We start from the raw sequence: 22883 nt of genomic DNA, 5'->3' as shown, positions 1-22883 counted from the left end.
TGCCAATTATAAAACAAGTCATCTAATAGAAAAAGAAAGTAAATCGTGAGAGTCTCTTTTCACTTACTGTCCCTAATCCTGTTCTCCCCAGAAGATACCAGTATTGACTATTTGATGTGTAATTTTTTGGACAAAGGCCTAAACAAAAGAACAATATACATACATACCAACCTATATACACAGGTTGTTTTTAAGATACAAATGAAAGAATGTAATATCTTTTTTGTGACTTATTTTCACTTAATGTATTATAAATATTTGTGTGTTTGTATGCCGGCTCTACATCATTTATTTTTCCACATGCTGGATGGATTATAATTTATTTTACCAGTATTTGATCATGGGCAATTGGCTATTCCCACTAGTTTGCTAATATATTATAAATGAATATCCTTGTTTGGGAGGCAATAGACCGATAATGGTTAAGAACTCAGATATTGGAGTCAGAGCACCTGGATTTGAATCTTTGCTCCACTACTTATTTTCTCTGTGACCTTGGGCAAGTTACTTAACCTCCCTGTGTCTTAGTTTCCTTATCTGCAAAACAGGGATCATAATAACAGACTTGATATTGTAGTTTGGGTTGTGAAAATTAAATGTGTTGATGTATATAAAGTTCTTAGAACTGTGCCTGGCACACAGTAATATTTACTGAGCACTGTCATTTTATTACTTCACGTGCACACGCATGAAATGTGTAGTGTATCTTTGTACACTTGTATGACTATTTCTGTAGTAAATTTTTAAAAGTAGAATTACTGAGTTTACTAAAAGTATATTCAAAAAACTGTATCAGTTTCTGCTACCACTAACAGTATATTTTTCAAACCATCACTAACAGAAATCCTTTTTTCGTTCAGTCTTTTGGGTGAAAAAAATTACATTAAAAAAATTACATTTTACCATTTAATTTGCATTTTCTTGACTACTAGTATTGAGGTTGTGGGATTGTTCCACTAGCTTTATTTATTGTTTATTTGAATTTTCTTTGAATTAATAATATCCTTTTGCCTGGTAGGAGTTCTTTATATATTATGAGTTTACATCAGAGTCATTGTCTTTTTATGACATGTGATGCAGATATTTTGTCCCAATCTGGTACTGTCTTTTAACAATATGGTATCTTGTGCCCTATAGAAATTTTAAATATTTATGTCGTAAAATTTACCAATTTTTTTGGTGATTTTCGTTTAGGAAAGCTTTCCTTACCCCTAAAACTATTAAATATTCTCTTATATTTTCTTCTAGTATATTTTATAGGTTTAACTCCTTAGTCCATATGAAATCTACTTTTTAAAAAAAAATAATTTATTTTATTTTATTTATTTTTGGTTGTGTTGGGTCTTCGTTGCTGTGTGTGGGCTTTCTCTAGTTGCGGCGCGTGGGCTTCTCACTGCGGTGGCTTTTCTTGTTGCAGAACACGGGCTCTAGGCTAGTGGGCTTCGGTAGTTGTGGCTCGCGGGCTCTAGAGCGCGGGCTCAGTAGTTGTAGAGTATATATTGGAGTCAGAGCACCTGGATTTGAATCTTTGCTCCACTACTTATTTTCTCTGTGACCTTGGGCAAGTTACTTAACCTCCCTGTGTCTTAGTTTCCTTATCTGCAAAACAGGGATCATAATAACAGACTTGATATTGTAGTTTGGGTTGTGAAAATTAAATGTGTTGATGTATATAAAGTTCTTAGAACTGTGCCTGGCACACAGTAATATTTACTGAGCACTGTCATTTTATTACTTCACGTGCACACGCATGAAATGTGTAGTGTATCTTTGTACACTTGTATGACTATTTCTGTAGTAAATTTTTAAAAGTAGAATTACTGAGTTTACTAAAAGTATATTCAAAAAACTGTATCAGTTTCTGCTACCACTAACAGTATATTTTTCAAACCATCACTAACAGAAATCCTTTTTTCGTTCAGTCTTTTGGGTGAAAAAAATTACATTAAAAAAATTACATTTTACCATTTAATTTGCATTTTCTTGACTACTAGTATTGAGGTTGTGGGATTGTTCCACTAGCTTTATTTATTGTTTATTTGAATTTTCTTTGAATTAATAATATCCTTTTGCCTGGTAGGAGTTCTTTATATATTATGAGTTTACATCAGAGTCATTGTCTTTTTATGACATGTGATGCAGATATTTTGTCCCAATCTGGTACTGTCTTTTAACAATATGGTATCTTGTGCCCTATAGAAATTTTAAATATTTATGTCGTAAAATTTACCAATTTTTTTGGTGATTTTCGTTTAGGAAAGCTTTCCTTACCCCTAAAACTATTAAATATTCTCTTATATTTTCTTCTAGTATATTTTATAGGTTTAACTCCTTAGTCCATATGAAATCTACTTTTTAAAAAAAAATAATTTATTTTATTTTATTTATTTTTGGTTGTGTTGGGTCTTCGTTGCTGTGTGTGGGCTTTCTCTAGTTGCGGCGCGTGGGCTTCTCACTGCGGTGGCTTTTCTTGTTGCAGAACACGGGCTCTAGGCTAGTGGGCTTCGGTAGTTGTGGCTCGCGGGCTCTAGAGCGCGGGCTCAGTAGTTGTAGAGTATGGGCTTAGTTGCTCTGCGGCATGTAGGATCTTCCTGGACCAGGGCTCGAACCTGTGTCCCCTGCATTGGCAGGTGGATTCTTAACCACTGCACCACCAGGGAAGCCCTGAAATCTACTTTTGTAGCATGTGAGGTATAGGGATCTGACAACTCTCCTCTCCCACAAATGGGGATATTGGCCCTTCACCATTTATTGAGTGTTTTATGATTTCCACACTTAGACTGCTGCCTCTGTTGTATACTAAATTACCATATGTATAGACTTTAGTTTTGAACTTGCCCTAGTGTATTTTATTCCATTTACCTGTTTTGTATTGTGCCAATCTCACATTGCTTTCATTAGTATCACTTCATAGATTTGATATCTGATAAAGATATTCTTCCCCCCCAAAATTGGGATAGAGTTTTGAATGAATTTTAGAACTGACTTGTTAAGTTACATAACTCTGTTGGGATTTTGACTTTTCAAAGTTAAGTATTTGAATCTTTAAAATAATTTGTTCTGTTTTATGATCCTATATTGGTTTAATTGGTTGGTCTTTATAAAATCACTGTTTGAAGGTACCAGATTAGAATGTATTTCCTGTTTTTAGTTATGGTCTGTGGTTATTAATGTAGTCGTCTAAAGAAACTGACACCATTAATGTGTGGTTGCCACCACCTTGATCATTTTCCCTTATATCAATTCATACTCTTTTCAGAATTGCTTGGAAGACCTTGGGCAGGGATGAGGAAAGGGGTGTTGGAAAAGAAATATCAATATTGTTGTTGCTGACAAGCCATTTAGAAGTCTGTTCTTGCGATCCATTCCAAACTGGGCCTATTTGTAGGTGAGAGTGAGGTACTTCTGTGGGAGAGCAACACTGTCGGTATTGAATTACAGTATACTTTTATTTGAAAGTGCCTTGGTTTGACCTTATTGAACAGGTATGTTTGCCTGGTGAATGTATGAGATAAAAAGAAAGCTGAAGGTTGTGGACCTAAGTATCTAAAGAGAAGGAAACTTGACTATATGCTCAAATATTCCAGAAGTTAATTGAGTGAAAAACAGCTGTTAGTTTAATGCTTTGTATAATTTTGAAATATCATTACACTATATGTTTTTTCAGTTGTTGGTTCTAAAAGTAGAACTTAGCAAATCATAGTTATTTGTGCTTAACAGACCTAGCTCCCTAGGGAGAACCTTGATGACATGCTAGGGAAAGTAAAACAAATATTTTTATAGAATCCCATCCCAATGTAAGAAGGTGGTCTTATGACTTTCGTTCTTAGGGTGTAAATTGGCTCACTCTGCTGATTCCTAGAAGCTAAAGTGTAAACTGTTGTCTTTTCACCAAGCTGCCCGTTAATTCTCATTCAGTGTTTGGCAATCACTACCCAGTGTAACAGAGGTCAGCACAGAGTGCTGTGGATACAGAGAAAGGAGCCTTTGACGGCACTGCAACTTTGGGAAAGCTTCACCATGGAAATTACATTTGAACTGGACCTTGAAGGAAGATCCAGTTTATCTGACAGATGAAGAAGAGGAAGTGTTTCAGAACAGTGGACTGTACCAGAACTTTTGATGTATTTCTCTTGGCTGTATGATCAAACCAAACACCTTAACTTACGGTTAGAAGCTTTTCATAGTGTGACTGTTTCATGCTCCTTTCTTTCTTGTACTACATTAGTTTTGCCAGCCTACTGTATGATTTTCCCAAATGCTTTTCTGCTTCCCCACTGTTTGATCTTCCACATTCATACCTGTTACCTGTTTAAGTTCTAATCATCTTTCAAGATTTTAGGACAAAACCTACTTATTCCAGGAACTTATCTTAAAATCATCCCTTCCAGAATTAACAACTTCATCCTGTTATTCCTATATGACTTAATGTCATTATCATACATTTGCCATGTTAAATTTTTATATATACATTATTAATTTCCCAGATAAGTGCTAAACTACTTGAAGAAAGGGTTGCCTCCCCGCCTTAATATTCCCCATGCCTTTAACATCATTTATAATATATTTATTGGTTGAATCCTCTTAAAGTTTTTTCTTCCTTCTCTTAATCTTGTTGGTAAAATGGTGGGGGATCTATATCTGTTCAGTTATGGCCCTTATTACATCAGAAGGCCTTTCTTTTGGTTTGTTTGTTTTGCTTTTGTTTTGTTAACATCTTTATTGGAGTATAATTGCTTTACAAAGGTGTGTTGGTTTCTGCTTTATAACAAAGTCTATACATATACATATATCCCCATATCTCTTCCCTCTTGCGTCTCCCTCCCTCCCACGCTCCCTATCCCACCCCTCCAGGTGGTCACAAAGCACTGAGCTGATCTCCTGTGCTATGCGGCTGCTTCTCACTAGCTGTCAATTTTACATTTGGTAGTGTGTAAATGTCCATGCCACTCTCTCACTTTGTCGCAGCTTACCCTTCCCCCTCCCCGTGTCCTCAAGTCCATTCTCCAGTAGGTCTGTGTCTTTATTCCTGTCTTGCCCCTGGGTTCTTCATGACCACTTTTTTTTTTCCCCCCATATAAGTCCATCCACCTCACTACAAATAACTCAGTTTGTTCCTTTTTATGGCTGAGTAATATTCCATTGCAGATATGTGCCACATCTTCTTTATCCACTCATCTGTCGACAGACACTTAGGTTGCTTCCATGTCCTGGCTATTGTAAATAGAGCTGCAATGAACATTGTGGTACATGACTCTTTCTGAATTATGGTTTTCTCAGGGTATATGCCCAGTAGTGGGATTGCTGGGTCATATGGTAGTTCTATTTTTAGTTTTTTAAGGAACCTCCATACTGTTCTCCATAGTGGCTGTATCAATGTACATTCCCACCAGCAATGCAAGAGTGTTTCCTTTTCTCCACACCCTCTCCAGCATTTATTGTTTGTAGATTTTTTGATGATGCCCATTCTGACTGGTGTGAGGTGATACCGCATTGTAGTTTTGATTTGCATTTCTCTAATGATTAATGATGTTGAGTATTCTTTCATGTGTTTGTTGGCAATCTGTATATCTTCTTTGGTGAAATGTCTGTTTAGGTCTTCTGCCCATTTTTGGATTGGGTTGTTTGTTTTTTTTTGATATTGAGCTGCATGAGCTGCTTGTAAATTTTGGAGATTAATCCTTTGTCAGTTGCTTCATTTGCCAGTATTTTCTCCCATTCCATCAGAAGGCCTTTGAATGAGAGGTGATATCCTGCCCCACTGTACTGACTACAGTACTTTTTTTTGTGGGACCTGTGTGTCCACATTCTCACTTAGTGCATGGGCAGTATGGCATGTCACCACAATTCCAAGACCAGAAACAAATATTCATGGAGTTTTTTTCTTGAAAATGTATTTAGAACTATTGTGTTAAATGTGTTTAGTGAGAACTACCTCAAATGACTTAAAATTTGTTATTGAAATTATCAGTAAGTAAATATCCATTTAGAGTTTTCATGTTTCTTGGGAGACTCGTTCAAGTTGTAGAGAGGGAGTTTTTAACATGGTTGTATCTTGAGAACGAATTTGTATTTTGTAGACTGAGAAAAATATAGATCACATCAACCTGCCATTTTCTAGCTGAAATGGTAAAATTCTGTTAGGCCAGGGAGTTAGCGTACCTTAGAGTAGAAGGAATGTGTTGACAGTGTTCTGTGTGTAACAGCACCAGTGTTGTGGAGACAGGAAGTTGGAATGAGGCTACTAACCTGTGTGTGGACATGGTAGAGCCTCTGTTATTTACATACAGTTCCAGATTATATTGACCAGTCTATCTGTTCCTGTTGTCCTCATTCTTAATCTTGCCAGGTCAGATTTATCAGACCCATTAAAAGTTTGACCATCTGTGAAACTAACATACAGAGATTGCTTGTTTCTTTTCTGTACATTTGGAAAAGCCTTCATCAAAGGAATTATGCTATAGAGCCCCCATTACAAGCCTTATTATCTTTGGGAAAAGTCTGACTTTGCATAAGGCCTAAGGCCCTCTTCAGGTTATGTGAAGGGCCAACCCTGCCTGTGGCCTAGAGTTTGGCCTGGTTTATCTCGCTGCCAACTACCGGCAGCAAGGAAGCTGATGGTTGTTAAGAAAGAAGAGTTGGTGAGGAGAGCAGGAACTTACTATCACTTTCTTTTGCAGAGTCTTCCTCTAAGTGTCCCCCAGCCATCACACAGAGGCTCCATGACAACGTCTTAAAAATGAATATGGATGAGATCATTGCATAGGGTAGGACATGGACTGGTCTGGCTCCAGAAACATTCAGTGCTGAATTTTAGTAACTGATGTTTACTTAGCATTTTGTTCTGCGTACTTTGTGCTTTACAGGGATTGTCCTAGTTAATTCTTACAACAACCTGATGAAATAGGTATTCTAATTCTCAATTTACAGAAGAGTAAAGTGAGGTTCCGAGAAGGGGAACAACTTGCCTGTAAATGCTAAAGCTGGGAATTGCAACCAGCTTGTGCCTTAAACAACTATATTTGGATAATTCCAGCCACTAATACGTGTAAGTGGTAAAAAAGTAGTTTTAAATGTGGAAGAATTATTATACTTTGCGTTTGTTATGTTAGCAAAAAGAAAATGTTATTCATTCTAGTTAATTTGTTAGTGTAGTTACAGGTTGACAGTCTTTGTGCCTGATAAACCTGTGTATTTCTTTTTTTTAAAACAACAGTTTGTTTTGTTTTTGCTTTTTATTGTTTATTTGTTTTGGCCGCACCGCACTCGGAATCTTAGTTCCCTGACCAGGGATTGAACCTGGGCTCTCAGCAGTGAAAACACCAAGTCCTAACCACTGGACCGCCAGGGAATTTCCTAAATAACAGTTTTATTGAGATATAATTTATATGGCATATAATTCACCTATTTAAAGTGTGTAATTCATTACACATCTAGTATATAAACGGCATCCATCACCATAATCAGCTTTCAAACATCTTAATTATCCCGAAAAGAAACCTCTACTCATTAGCGGTCGTGCCCTATTCTTTCCCCCACTCCTAGCCATTAGCAACCACTAATCTACTTTTTGTCTCTATGGATTTGACTATTCTGGACATTTCTTATAAGTGGCATACGGTATGTGATCTCCTATGACTGACTTCTTTGACTTAGTAGAGGGTTTTCAGGGTTGTAGCATGAACAAGTACCTCCTTTTTGTTATTGAATAATGTTCCATTGTATGGATAATACCACATTGTATTTATCCACTCTGTATACCTTTCAGGAGAAGCTATTTTTTCAGTGAGGTTTGTGTTGGTCAGTTTTTTTTGAGGATAGTCTTAGCAGTCTCTGTTCTCCCAGATAGTACTCCATCACCTAGAGCACCCTTGCTGAGTAAGTAAGGAAATTAGTACCTCTTTGATGTATCTCAGTTTAGCTATGTAATCTTGACATTTTTTGCCCCCTTTCTGTTTCACTTAACACATAACACGTAAAGGATAAGCCACTATATATACAGGTGGTGTTACTGTGTTACTGGCCTTTCCTGTTTTTAAAGCCATGGTCACCTTCAGTACTATTTAGAGAATACTGATGAAGATAATGTCCTCTGATTTAGTGAAATAAAAAGAAAACTGATAAATTAAAGGAAAAAAACTGATTGTTAATGGTTTGTTAAAGTGTGAATTTAACAAAGTGATACCCTTAATAATGTTCATAAATCTAATATGCCTAATATCAAGTAAGTTAGAATACAGGCAGGATTTTTTTTTAACACGGTTATAACCAAAATTCTCAATATTAGGCAGTTCTTTTCTTGGAAAGAAGAATTGTAATGACTTGGTGATACGTTTGTGAGCTTATCTGTTTCATCTGTTCCCTCCTCTTGTCAATTAAGAGTCTTTGTGATGTAGCATCAAGAGTATCAGCTTGGGGATGAGGCTCCACAGCTTACTAGCTGTATGATTTCAGACAAGATTTTAAATTTCACTGCGCTTTGATTTCCTCCACCAAAAGTGAAAGTTACTTCCCAAGGTTATGAGCAGTCAATGTTTATGTAAAACATTCAGCAAGAGTGTAGCACAAAGGAAGTAGTCAATAAATGTGGCAGTTGCTGTATTAATGACCTGAGGTAAATCAAGAAAAGGCATTAAGGTTTGTAGTGTTGCACTGTGTACTCTGCATCACTCAGTTGTTTTGGATAAGTGAGGTAATGAAGGCAATTTTTATGACTTGGATACCAGATAGACAAATACATTCACCCTTTTTTTTTTTAAAGTTTTCCTATTTTTTCTTTGATAGTTGAGAATGACTGACTTGTTTCTAGAATAAGCCAACAAACTTATCATTCAGGATTTTAAAAATCTGGGAGATTCATTCTGTAGGGGCGCACTCTCCTTTAACATTGTAGCATGTTAAGTTTATTTTGATGTAGTTTGATCTGGAGTTCAATTTTTTGCAGTGGCTCTAATTTCTGTCATTGTCTATGATCATCTAGTGTGACTTTTGATTCTGGAAAAGGCTTTGTTGTAGCTAAACTGCCTATATTGACGAATGCCCTGGCTCATTTTATTCTACGAGTTGTGCATATATATGATTCTTGTCAAAGTTCATCTTTTAGGAGTAGGAATTACCTCTTTAATTATGATTTTACTTAAATTCTTTGAGTTATACAGAATCTGCATGTTTAAAACATTTATCAGTCTGGTACTGACTGTTGTGATGTTGCCTAGTTAGTTTGCAAGTAAACATTTAAGCCTGGTTAAAATTTACTACACCTCCTAAAATTTACCTTTTTTTTTAACCTCGTAATTGATTCTGTTCATACTTAGCCACACACACACACACACACACACACACACAGATACACACACACACACACACCCCCCCCAATATATTAAGCTTTTAAAGTGGGCACTCTAGTAAAAATAACTAAGATTGTTTTCAGTGATTATTTTACTTTTTTGAGATGCATGGCCAAGTTGTAATTTATCCTGACTGAAAAAAGAAAACTCTGGGCAAAGACTAAAGAAGGCCAATTGTCGTAAAAGACCTAAAATGAGATTAGACTTAGCTAAATCAACTCCACAGGGGTTTACAGTGGAATTTCAGACATTATCTTGGGGAAGTCTGGAGAAAAGACCATTTTACTTAGACCTTTCTGTTTTTCATGGTGCTGTGCAAGAGAAAAGGCTTCTTCAGAAACACTCATCTCTACTGGAGTCAACAGAAATAAAACAGAATTTTTCAGCTGTAGCTCTAACACAGTGTACATTAAGAAAAAAAAAAAAATATATATATATATATATTTTTAAACCCACACTTTAGCTGAGATGAAACTTTTATTATGACTATAATTTATCTGTAGGATCCTGTACTTGTGGACTCTGGAGTCAGATTGCCTGGGTTCAGATTTCAGCTCTGCCTCTGGCTGACCAGTGGCAACAAAACAACAGCACAGTGTTGTGGGTTAACTGGCATAAGCCATGTGAAGTGCTTAACATAGTAACTGCTTTCATCATCACCACCACCACCATCGCCACCACATTAAGAATATCGTTTTATTTTTTACTTTATTCTATTTTATTGTTTAGTGAGGAGCTCTCAAAAATAGAGACTGGAGGATACAACATTGTAATGAGTTCCTTTTTAATCAGATTAAGGAAGGACTTTGACTATGTTAATTACCAGGAATTTGAATCATTTTTCCCTTATACCAAGCCCCTGGCTGTAACAGAATATTTATCTACATCATGGTATAAAAGGTACGTAATCCATGAAAACCTAGGATATTGGAGAACTGAGGGGACTGATAGAAGCATGTATTAAAATTTTGTGCCTTGATGCTGCTTTGGATGTTTACCTGTGTGCCAAGAAAACATTACCTGCTGTATTGTTGAGTAAAGTGTAAAAATAACACTGCCTAACATTGTGTAGAGCCGTTTATAGTTTACAGAGTCTTCTCCACGTACGCTTTGATTCTCACAAATCAACCTGCAATACAGTGTTCTTTCTATTTCCTGTAGTAGACTATTATCTTGAATTTATTACTGGATAACTAGAAGCACTATATTAGAATCCTGTAATAGATTCCTAGAGCAGGGTTACAAAGGTACCCAGAGTATTGTTCAAAATAACCTGGCTTATTTACTAAAGGTATCTAGATTCCTATTCTTTTCAAAAAAGGAAAAAAAAATTATTTATTTTTGGCTGCGTTGGGTCTTTGTTTCTGCGCGGGGGCTTTCTCTAGTTTGCGGCGAGAGGGGGCTACTCTTTGTTGTGGTGCACGGGCTTCTCATTGTGGTGGCTTCTCTTGTGGAGCATGAGTTCTAGGGGTGTGGGCTTCAGTAGTTGTGGCGCACGGGCTTAGTTGCTCCGCGGCATGTGGGATCTTCCCGGACCAGGGCTCGAACCCATGTCCCCTGCATTGGCAGGCAGGTTCTTAACCACTGCGCCACCAGGGAAGTCCCATCCTAGTTTAATAACATTCTTTTAGAATATCAGTTAGTACATGATTTGTCTTATTATCTGTTTATTTCCTCATTAATTTTTTTGACAGAACTTGATTTGTTTATATTTCTATTAAGAGATGATGCAGAACTGTGTAGGGATTTTATATACTGCTTTAGCTAGTGCATTGAAGTATTTTTAAGTTTTTGGAATGTTAGTAATCAATGTTTGGTGTTTTGTTTAAAATGAAAATGTACTAGTAACAACAACAACAAAACCTGAGGAAATTGCCAGGGAACAATCTCCATAAGCATAAAACTGGTAGGCCCAAAGACTTTCGTGGGTGAGTTATCTTAAACTTTAGTGAATCATTTAAACAGTTTCAGTTCAGAGAGAGAAGTTCCCTAATTCATTTTTACAGACCCAGTATAACACTGATGCCAAAAACTGGCACAGTATATGCATACACACATGAACAATAGGCTAATTTCAAGATGGGTATTTTGTTTAACTATATGAGGTAATATTTATTGTCTCTTAGCTTTACCAAGTCCTGTGATGTGCATTCTCTCGATCCTCACAATAAACCCTGGTACAGTATGGCAACTGTTTCCCCCATTTTATGAATAAGGGAAGTCTTTGTAAAGAGGAATCTCGAGAGGTTTGAATGAAGGAATGAGTATTGCCCAGAAACACAACTGTAAAGTGGCAGCACCTGCATTGGAGTTGAGTCTTTGACTTGAGAAAGTCCAAAATCTTAACCATTATGCTAGGAGAGATATAAGAGATAAAAGGAATTTTGAATGAAAGAGAGAATCTGGAAGAATATTAAGTAAATAGCCTTTTATAGGGATTACAATTGTGATAAATACAATAGGATTTTTATTTTCTCCCTAGTACATTTACATATTTAAAAATTTTTAAATTAGATTCATGTACTACACTTTCAGTCAGGAAAACTGTTTATAAGTTAGACCAGTGTGTTGGGTAATGTGCACTGCAGCTCCTTAAGACTTTTCTGCCTGATTGCTAAAAGTGCTTTTCATTTTCTTTTAAAATAAGACTAGAAGGGATAAGCTCCTATAAAGAGAGCTTGAGTCAATCAACAGAAGTATTCTCATTTGCAGATAATAAAGCTGTTTTAATGACAGATTTTCAAAGTATGCCAGGAATCTGGCTGTGAGGAATCCTTCACAAGAACTTAGTGCTGAGTCTCAGAGACCAGCTATACAATCCTGGCTTGTTTTATATAATACATTAATTCCTGAAATCATTTAAAATGCACTTTGGAAATTGGTAACAGTGGTAGCTATTGGGGATGGGGAACTATATAGAAAGGGGGACAGTAGTGTTTTATACTCTTGGAATATAAATATGTTCATATATAAATCTATTCCCCAAAATAATTTTTTAAAAATGTACCACGGGAACTTGTATGAAGGATTTTAATTTTGACTCATTTCGTTCACCAGTCACCCTAATATTGTGCGTGTATATCCACCTAGATGTGCTGTGTCTAGAGATTTTCTTTAATATTATTATGGTTCGTAGGAGGGGATGAAGGAAGACCATCCTAGTGTTTGATCTGGTCCCAGTCTCCTCCCCCTAACTGCTCTGCTTTCACTTCTGCCTGAGAATAGTGCTCAGAGCTGAGAGAACTAGAGTATAGTGAGTTGAAGGTATTTTCAGGTTCTTTTTCTCCCATGATATGGACCTCTGCTTTTTAAACTTTTTATTGAAGTATAGCATAAACACAAAGATGCACAAATCATAAGTGTACAGTTTGATAAATTTTCACAAAGTGAACACACATATGTATCCAGCTTTTGCTTTTAGTTGGAGCTAAATGGTTGTTGCTGGGAATAGATGGTTTATGTTTCATGCACCAGTTTTCTAAAAGGACTCTTCTTACTAAAAACAAAAGGGACTTCCCTTGTGGTCCAGTGGTTAAGACTCCGTGCTTCCAATGTGGAGGGCGTGGGTTCGATCCCTGGTCAGGGAAGTAAGATCCCACATGCCAAGTGGTGAAGCCAAATTAAAAAACAACACAAAACAAAAAACCATGCCTGTCAATGTAAGATTGTAGTAAGCCAAGCCCTGCCCCCCCAACTTTATTACATATAACATTGTTTAAGGTGTATACAATGTGATGATTTGATTTGTGTGTTTGTATATATGTATATATAGTAAGTCAAGTTTTAAGAGTGTTTATTTTTATCTAAGTCAAATATTGAAGGTTTTTGATCATCAGAAAAATTCATTGAATGCTTGCTATATGCCATGCAGTATAAGTGATGTATTTACATGTTTTTGAATTTTTACAACAACTCTAGAAGATATTATTATTCGTATTTTAGATGGACACAAAAACTAAATCCTAGAGAGACTAAATAATTTGCCTGAGTTCAAGCACCCAGGGCATGGTGTGCAGTCTGGCCTTAAATAGGGTCATTCTGACTGTAGGGCCTGAGTAGTTACTGTTATACCCTGTTATCACCATGTGTATTTCTGGTGCATTTGCTGCATGGTAAATAGTGTCAGATTGTGTCCTGATAGAGTAAGGGGTAGGGTTTTTGTTTTTTAAATCAAAGGTGGAGGAAGTCATTTCAAAGCAGTGTCTTCATAGGATGAGGCTTCGGGACAGCATTCTGATTGGAAGAGAGGGCACAAGATAAGTTTTTACAAGTGCACTGTGCTTAGTTTGCATGTTTTTTGGAATGGGAGATACTGAAGGTATCTCCCATACCCCACTCCTGGTATCGCCTTGACCAGAGGCAGAGAGATGGTATAAACTACTGGAAAGGTGCTCATTTAGCATCTTATCTTTAAAGAGGATTATCTCCATTGGGGAATTTTTTCTTTTCTTTTTTCTTTTAGCCGCGCCCGCTGTAGGGCATGCGGGATTTTAGTTCCCCAACCAGGAGACCAGGAATCGAACCTGGCCCCCTGCAGTGGAAGCATGGAGCCTTAACCACTGGACCACCAGGGAAGTCCCTCCATTGGGGAAATTTTTAAAGACTGTTTTTAACCAGCTTTTTGTTTAGGAAAACATTTGATAGATACTTCATTTTAAGCTGTTTCGTAGGGGATCGGGAGGACGTTTCACAACAGTGCAGACCAGATTGAGCTCTGCTATTGGAGAAGCTTGGCAAACAAGTTATTTGAAAGTTCCTTTGCTTTTTTATATCCAAAAACTTGTTGAATAAACTTACTTAATAGAGTTGGACTAATGATCCATAGTTTCTTAAGTATCTGCCTAGGGCTTTGGATCATGGTATACTGAGGAAACAAGCAAGCCTACTCAGGGTAGTAACATACTGTACTGCTTACAGATTGGTCACTTTCCTTCTCTTTTAACTTGATGGTGTTTCCACATATATCATCAGCCACAAATGGCAACTACATAGTGGACAATGTTGAAATTTGGGGAATTGTTTCTCTTTCCTGCTAACACTTGGTTTGATTTTTATTACTGCTGCTAAAAAAATTGTAAATTTTGCTTTCATCACATGTCATAAATTTACCTGAAATTAATAGAAAGGGAAACCGGTATACGTATTTTTCTGTCCAGACCTGTTAACATCTTCACTAAAGTTACAAAACAGTCAAAAGTCAGTTTTTCACTACAGTTTAATTTGCTGTGGAAGTAGAGGCTTTAATAACTCTGATTTTTAACAAATTTTAATTCCAAGAAGCGTTCCCTCTCTCTTCTCACCCATCATTTGTGATTTATTTTAGTTCTATTCCAAAAGCAAATGGGAAAATAATCTGCAAGTGCCAGACAGCAGAAGATCTCGTAACATAATAATATAACTGTTTGTCTCTTTGGATTACTAGTATCTCAGACATTGGCATAAATAATCAGAGTTGATTCAATTTAGGGAATGCAGTTTAGAATCTTATAATTCTTTAGAGCAGTGGTTCTGACCCCTACATACTCATTGGAATCACCTGAGGAGCTTCAATAACATGCTCTGGTTACATCCTTAGATATTCTGATTTGTTTGATCCCATATAGGGTCAGGTACTGATATTTTTAGATGTTTCCTGGTATATAGTCAGGGTTGATAACCACTGGTAGTTTACTGAGAGTCCCTGGTTCAGATAAAAGGTACTGAAGAGGTGATGCTTATTTAATCTAATTATGTAAATGAGGAGAGGGTTTAGAGCTGATTTAAAAGATTTGGAGAAAAAATTTTTTTAAAGTAGCCAGCCAAATGAAATGTAATATTTTTGTTCAGGCATCAGTGAAGTGTTGACTCCCTCATTTCTTAAAAGGAGGTAACAGATCTTATTGCTAACTATTAGAAATGTGGCCATTTTATGACTAGCTCTGACCTTCCTGAAACTCTCTTTTTAAATAAACCTTGGGAAGGAGTCTGGTCAAAATGATATAGAAAAACTAGGTGGATAAAGTTTGATGGTCTTCAGCAAAGAAACTTGAAGAATAATGTCTAACCTTAATTTATGAATAGTAACAAGAATATATATATATATCTATCTTTACTGCCATAAGCTATTGAGGTTATTTAGGGTAAAGGGAGCTGGTTGTCAAATGAGAGATTTAAAGCTAAATAAAATGGAGTCCTGTTATGGACTGAATTGCCCTCCACCCCCCAGATACATATGTTGCAGTCCTAACCCCTGATGTCTCAGAATGTGACCTTGTTTGGAAATAGGGTCATTGTGGATGTAATTAGTTAACATGAGGTTATACTGGAATAGGGTAGGCCACTAATCCAGCATGGTTAGTGTCTTTATAAGAAGAGAAAACTTGGACACACACGTTTACAGGGAGAACACCATGTGAACATGATGAGGGTCATTTACAAGCCAAGGAGAGAGGCCTGGAGCAGATCCTTCCCTCAAAACCCTCTGAAGGAACCAACCCTGCTGACACCTTGATTTCAGACATGTAGTCTCTAGAATTGACAGGCAATACGTGTCTGTTGTTTTAGCCACCTAGCCTGTGGTGCTTTGTTACAGCAGCTCTAGCAAACTAATACAAGTCCCAATATTTTATTTATTAAAAAAAAAACTATGTCTAGGAAAATTCAGCATTTGGAATTTGGCAATTTTTTCATTTAAGAGGCTAGGGTCCATTTCTTTATATGGAATGTTAGAATGTGTGGTTATGAAGTTTTAGGTTCCTGATGATTCACTTTCTAGTCAGTCAGTTTAGTCAATCAGTTTATAAGGCAGGAGTTTACCATGAGCCCAGATCAGCAGCTGGAGTTTCTGGAGCGTGTGTTTTCCTTCTGTTTATGGTAATAGAGGGAGAGAGATTCTTTCCAGTCACCTGAGAGGGGTTTCCTAGATCTATTTTGTATATACAGGTTCAGGCTTGTTACCTAAGATTCAGAGTTGGTCTGTTTATTGTATGTGAATTAATAGCACCCTGGAGAAATTAGAGATGAACAACTTTGAATATATATCTCAGTGGACTAGAAAAGAGTGGCCTGTGTTTTTCATGAGAGGAGCAAATATCTAGAAGGAGAAGACAGTATGGCTGAATTGGGAGTGATCCTGGGAAGTCCCTGGGGACCAAGAGGGACTGGCTGCGCCTTCAAGATAGTTTATAATAGATTTGGATTGGAGAAGCCCTGAAAAAACATAATATTGAAAGTCATACCACAAACACAGCTCCTTGCCTATTCTGTTTTTCTAAACAGAGCTAAGTAAATATGCCAAAAAAACAAAAACCAATCCCAAAACAAAATGGCACCATGTTTAAGGCTGGTTATAATAGGGAATAGGTAAAGAACATGGACTCTGGAGTCAATTTAAGAGTCTTTCGGGGACTTCCCTGGTGGTGCAGTGGTTAGGACTCTGAGCTCCCAATGCAGGGGGCCTGGGTTTGAAACCTGGTCTGGGAACTAGATCCCACATGCATGCTGCAACTAAGAGTTCACATGCCACAACGAAGGAGCCGGCAAGCTGCAACTGAGGAGCCCACATGCCACAAAGGAGCCACAAGCTACAACTAAGGAGCCCTCGAGCCACAACTAAGGAGCCCACCTGCTGCAACTAAGACCCAACGCAACCAAATAAAGAATAAATAAATATTTTTTTAAAAAAGTCTTCCACTTACAGTAAATTATTTCCTTTTTCCTTGAGACTTCATTTTCCCATGTATAAAACAGATAATCTTATGTGTCTCCTTAATTGGATTTTGTGATGATGAAATAAGGTGGTAATCCATGTGAAGCAATGAGCAAAATGCCTGGTGCTAATAATATTAGCTAACAGCAGTAGCAAAGCCAGAAGGTTTGTGACCACTTGTGCATGCGACTCCCTCCCCCTGGTTTAGTCCATAAGCATAAGTAATCTCTTCTGTAATGTTATCAACAGGCAGTTTTCAAATCCATACCTTTAAAATACACCTTAAAACCTGGAAGTGCCCTTGGGATCAACTGGTGCTCTTCTTTCATTTAAAGTGAGGAAGATAAGCTCATGATAGTAGGATTGGAGAAGGCCTTGGGTCTCCTGGTTCACAGTCTTTCTTCTTTACTACAGGTTGCCACTCTCTAAATCACACAGCCACATGTCCCTTTTCATTCTTAAGTAACCTTTTGCTTCCGTGGAAACTAATTTTTTCTCTCTACTTTTTGTGTGTTTGAAATTTGTCTTAAACAGTTTTAAAATTTGAACTGAAATTAAAAATGATTGTTTAACGCAAATTAGAATATGCTTGATTATACACAGACTGCCTCTGTTAGGGAACAAAGAAATTGGCAAGAGTGGTTGCTTCTGGAGAGGGGCACTGAGGTAGATGTAGCATTGATTATAGTGGTATATGACAGGGTGTTCTAACACCTGCACATCTGGAGACTAGAGTCATCAGCTCCAATCCAGTTACAGAGTAAGAGAATAGGACAAGGCAGAAAGTAGTAGCACGTATCTGTAGTTCTTTGAAACTTGGGAACTTTATAGATTCAGAAAAAATTTTGGAGGTATCCCTCGTAATAGCCACACTCTAAACACTCACTACCCAAACTTAAGGAGCCAATAGATGTGGGTAGGGAGAAATACTTCGCTTTCATTTGAGGGCTTCTCCTGTGAATTGCATCGACGTGCCTCTGTCTCTGACTTAGTGGTGATCTTTGGTAAATTTCTTAACCTAATTCTTTATCTGCCAGTGGATAGAAATGATAAGCCCTGTCCTTACCTGGTACGTGGAGTTGTTGCGGATTAAAATGAAATCATGAGAATTAACTCAACTCTGGGCTCAGCCTTGTCAGAAGACGAGGAGCTTAAGTTTAGCTCTTAGGAGAGAAGAGAAGTGCTGTCAACAAGCATGTGCTCATGCTAAGTTGGGTTGCATGTGCAGCATTCACTCTCAAAAAAGAGAAGGGCAAGGCAATGACTATACTTTGGCTACTCTATATCATACTCTCTCTAGTGCCTCCCTGTGTGTGTTTTACATTGTAATGTTTGAGCCTCTTTCTGTTTTAAAACTTATGATTTGGAGAGCCAGTTCCTTCTGACTAACTTTCCTCTTTTCTGAAATAGGAAGAAGCATTTTAAAATAAAGCAATCCAAATATGTTTTAGTATTAATGTTATCTATAAATTTCAGAACACAATATTCTTGAAGGCGCAGATAGTATCTTTTTAGTACCTATGATACCATATATTTAATTTAGATAATTAAATTCTTATATAAGAAGTAATATTTAACTTCTGTGCACTGCTACAAACATTAATTTTAAAAGATTGAGGCTGCTTAGTTATAATGAAATCATAAATAATATTTTCAATATATATATATTTTAAGAAACAGGATATTTACATGAGCTATCTTCCCATAAGATACTTATTAATTATGAAAGGAAAAATAGTAACTTTATGGTAGAGAAGCCTGGTAGACCCCACCCTAACTGAATGATCAAAGTTAATATCACTAGTAATGGGACAAAAAGGTATTTTTTGACCTCCTGATAAGATGTATTTGAAAGGACACAAGATTACTTTTTTTTTATTCTAGCCAAAAATACAGACTGAATCTAATGATGAGTTAATATCACAAAAACCCAAATTGGGGGACATTTTATGAAACAAATGGCCTGTATTCTTCCAAAGTATCAAGATCATGAAAGACAAAGAAAAACTGAAGAACTGCTCCAGATTAAAGGAGAAGAAATTGTTCTAGATTAAAGGAGTTGTCATGAAGAAACATGATATTTACTAAATGAAACTTAGGATCCTGATCTCAATTTTTTTTCCCATTTTTTAAAAAAAAGACATTACTGAGATGGAGAAATTTGAATAAGGTCTATAGATTAAATAATAGTACTGTATCAATGTTACTTTCCTGGTTTTGATAATTGTGCTATCTTTGTCTAAGATAATGGTCATATATTTAGAAAATATATACTTAAGTATTTAGGGTTAAAGGAGCAGTATGTCTACCACTTTCAAATAAGTCAGAAAAACTATAGATATAGAAATGATAATATAGAAAGAGGATGATAGACATGATTAAGTGTTAAAATTTGGGGAATGTGGATGAAGATTGTAGAATTCTTTGTACGACTTTTACAACTTTTTAAAGTCTGAAGCTTTTTAATTTTTAAAGTAAAAGAGAAATTAATGACATCTTAATCGATTTTTTTCCATCAATAGACGGTTTAGTGTATATTAGTGGTTTAGGGGATGATGATTTGCAGAGAAATGTTACTATAAAAGTGTGACAAATGAACAGAACCCTTACCATATGACAAGTAGAGCAATATAAAACAATAAATGTCAGCATTTTTACTATATTTAAAAAGTAATTCTTTTATAGATAACCCTTATTATATAGTATTATGATTCATGTATACTTAGGTACATTCAAAACATTTTTTTATTTGGCTTTCACTTATAACGTTGAATTTTTTCGTGACTAATTAACTGATTTTTGAGTAGGCTGTTAAAAATCCTCTCTGCCTCAGTTTCCTCATCTGTAAAATGAGATGGCTAGACTAGAGTTCTTCCAGTTCTCGACTTCCCTGATCTTATAACCAGATAGAAAGTGAAAGTTAATTTTCCCATTTGAATCAAAAGCAGTTAGTTTTTAAACACAGCCTGTGTGCCAAGTGACAGTGTAATATTTATTAAGCTCACTGATTTTTTTCTGTCAAAGAAACTCTTGCTGAGATTTTAATTGTGTATTTCATTTGTATGCCACTTCTTATGCATTAATGATACTAGTTTTTTTAATTTAGTGAGCTTTAAAAACATACTTTTATGGAACTTCCCAATGAAAACTTGGCTGTTAAGACCCAAAATTGGTAATGAAAGTTTTATTTGGTCTTAGTAGACATATATTCTCTGTATCCTAGAACGCTTGTCAATATACGAGTAGCTGATGATGTGAAAACTGAATTGTGTAAAATAATTTGGACTGTATTTAACAAAAGCAAAACTTTGTTAATCCTTTTATTCCTTCACCCCTCCCAGCTTGGCGATCCAGCTATTTTTCCTGCCGTCATTGTGGAACACGTTCCTGGTGCTGATATTCTCAATAGCTATGCGGGTCTAGCCTGTGTGGAGGAGCCCAATGACATGATCACTGAGAGCTCCTTGGATGTCGCCGAAGAGGAAATCATCGATGAGGATGACGACGACATCACCCTTACAGGTGTGTGTGTCTCTGACAGCACCTTCCTTCAGCATAGTTTTAGTCAGTGGGTTAGCCCTGTGATTTGGGAGATGTAAAAAGTTCTTGACTCGGTTTTGAGTAACTCTGTTAACCGGCGGAAGCTAGAGCCCTGTGGGAAGAAGGAAATGACGTTTTCTTTCTCATCTGCCTGTGCTTCATGGTGCTCGCCTATCTCCTCCTCCTTCTTTCCTAAATAGACAAGAGATGAACGTGACGAAATAGAAGGTGTGTAAGAGGAACCAAACCAACTCGGTTCACCAAATTTTCACTGAGCACTGTTTGTGTTCCTAGCTCTGTACTCCTGATAACAATGAGAGGTTGTTTGCAGGGCACAAGATAGAAATATTCTTTTGTTACTGCTGCTGCAGGAAGCAAAATAGGCTGTGACCCAAATGTAGGATAAGGTGCCGAGGTTTAAAGATTTGTTCAGGGCTTCCCTGGTGGCGCAGCGGTTGAGGGTCCGCCTGCCGATGCAGGGCACACGGGTTTGTTCCCCGGTCCAGGAAGATCCCACATGCCGCGGAGCGGCTGGGCCCGTGAGCCATGGCCGCTGAGCCTGCGCGTCCGGAGCCTGTGCTCCGCAACGGGAGAGGCCGCAACAGCGAGAGGCCCGCGTAACGCAAAAATATATCAAAAAACAAAGCAACAACAACAACAACAACAAAAAGGAAAAAAATATTTGTTCAATCAGAACTAGTAGGATATTTCACACTGAATGTAAGTGTTGAGGTGGTGCTTTTTTCCATCAGTTTTAGAAACTGGTGCATGCATTTGTAATTTTATACATTTACATTCATATGTCTTGGCCAGAGATGTTGGAGGTGTTTGAGAAAGTTAATTACTTAGAAGCAAAGATTATTTGAATATTTATTCTTTTTTTTTTTTTAGTTTTATTTATTTATTTATTTATGGCCACATTGGGTCTTCGTTGCTGCGTGCGGGCTTTCTCGCGAGTAGGGGCTACTCTTTGTTGTGGTGCGCGGGCTTCTCTTGTTGCAGAGCACAGGCTCTAGGTGTGCAGGCTTCAGTAGTTGTGGCACACAGCCTCAGTAGTTGTGGTGTATGGGCTTAGTTGCTACACTGCATGTAGGATCTTCCCAGACCAGGGCTCGAACCCATGTCCCCTGCATTGGCAGGCAGATTCTTAACCACTGCGCCACCAGGGAAGCTCTGAATATTTATTCTTAAATTAAAAACCAGAAATTAACATTAGTCACAGTATTATCAACTAAACCTGGACTTTATTCCACGCGTTTCACACTAACATCCTTTTTCTATTCCAGGATCCTATCTTGACTCTCACATTGCAATTAGTTGGTAATTTTTCCTAGTCACTTCCAGTCTATGACAGTTCCTCTGTCTTTCCTTGTCTCTCATAACCTTGATGCTTTTGAGGAGTACTGGTCAGACACTGTACAATGCCCCTCAATTTTATTTCTGTGATATTTTCTCATGATTGGAATGAGATAACCTCCCAAATAGCATTGTCTTCTTATCATTGTATCATATTAACATAGTAGATTTTTTTAAAAGTACAGATTTAATTCTCACAGCAGAAAAAGAAAACTGAAATTAGAGAAGTTAAATGACTTGCTTATGTCATGCACCCAGTGACTGAGTCATTGATAACGTTGATGAACAACACTTAGTTTTTGTACTGTCCTCTTATTTTTTACAAAGCATGTTCTCATATATTCACATTTTTGTTCAGAGCAACCCAATGAAAGTTTTTGATAAATCTATATTTGTTTCTCGCTTATCAATAAGACAGTTGGATTAATCATATTAGAGGTTTCAATTCATCACTGACTGTGTAGTTCGTGTTTTGTATAACAGAATGACCACCACTATGCATGTATGTGTTGTGTAGCTAATGGGGTTTTCGCCACAGTGTGTTCTGACCTACTTTCTCGAGGCCTTAGGGTAAGGCTTCACTCTTTGTGGGTTGGGAACCGGGGTCACCCCTGAAGGAGTGTTTATTCCTGGTTTTAGTCGCCAAGGAAGATACTGGCCCTCAAAGAAGTGGAGACTAGGAAAGCAGATCTTGGATCTTTAGGGGAAGGAATTATTTCTTCCTTCCAGTGCTTCACTCTCTTGGGCTTAGACTTGAAGATAGTTGATGACGAGATGCAGACAAGCTCCTTCCTTCCTGGAAAACAGAACTGGTATGGAATGGATCCGGAAAATAAGCCACATCTTGAAAATCAGATTTGCTATTTGCATGTTTCTTCACTCTTGCCTTTCTTTTTTTTTTTTTTTTGCGGTACGGGGGCCTCTCCCTTCTGTGGCCTCTCCCGTTTTGGGGG

The 22883-nt window shown here is 37.1% G+C and overlaps 1 protein-coding gene across 2 annotated transcripts in view; it reads left to right on the top strand.

Moving 5' to 3' along the window:
• ELF1 (E74 like ETS transcription factor 1) overlaps nt 1-22883 on the top strand; it is a 79147-nt gene that overhangs the window by 25192 nt on the left and 31072 nt on the right. For both annotated transcript variants that reach the window (XM_007468602.1, XM_007468603.1), the window contains one exon: nt 20376-20556. In XM_007468602.1, the coding sequence (XP_007468664.1) occupies nt 20376-20556 (181 nt within the window). The remainder of the gene's footprint in view (nt 1-20375; nt 20557-22883) is intronic.

Source organism: Lipotes vexillifer, unplaced genomic scaffold (genome assembly GCF_000442215.2).
Source record: "Lipotes vexillifer unplaced genomic scaffold, Lipotes_vexillifer_v1.1 scaffold479, whole genome shotgun sequence".
NCBI classification, from domain to species: Eukaryota; Metazoa; Chordata; class Mammalia; order Artiodactyla; family Lipotidae; genus Lipotes; species Lipotes vexillifer.
This window is presented reverse-complemented; position numbering and strand designations above follow the sequence as displayed.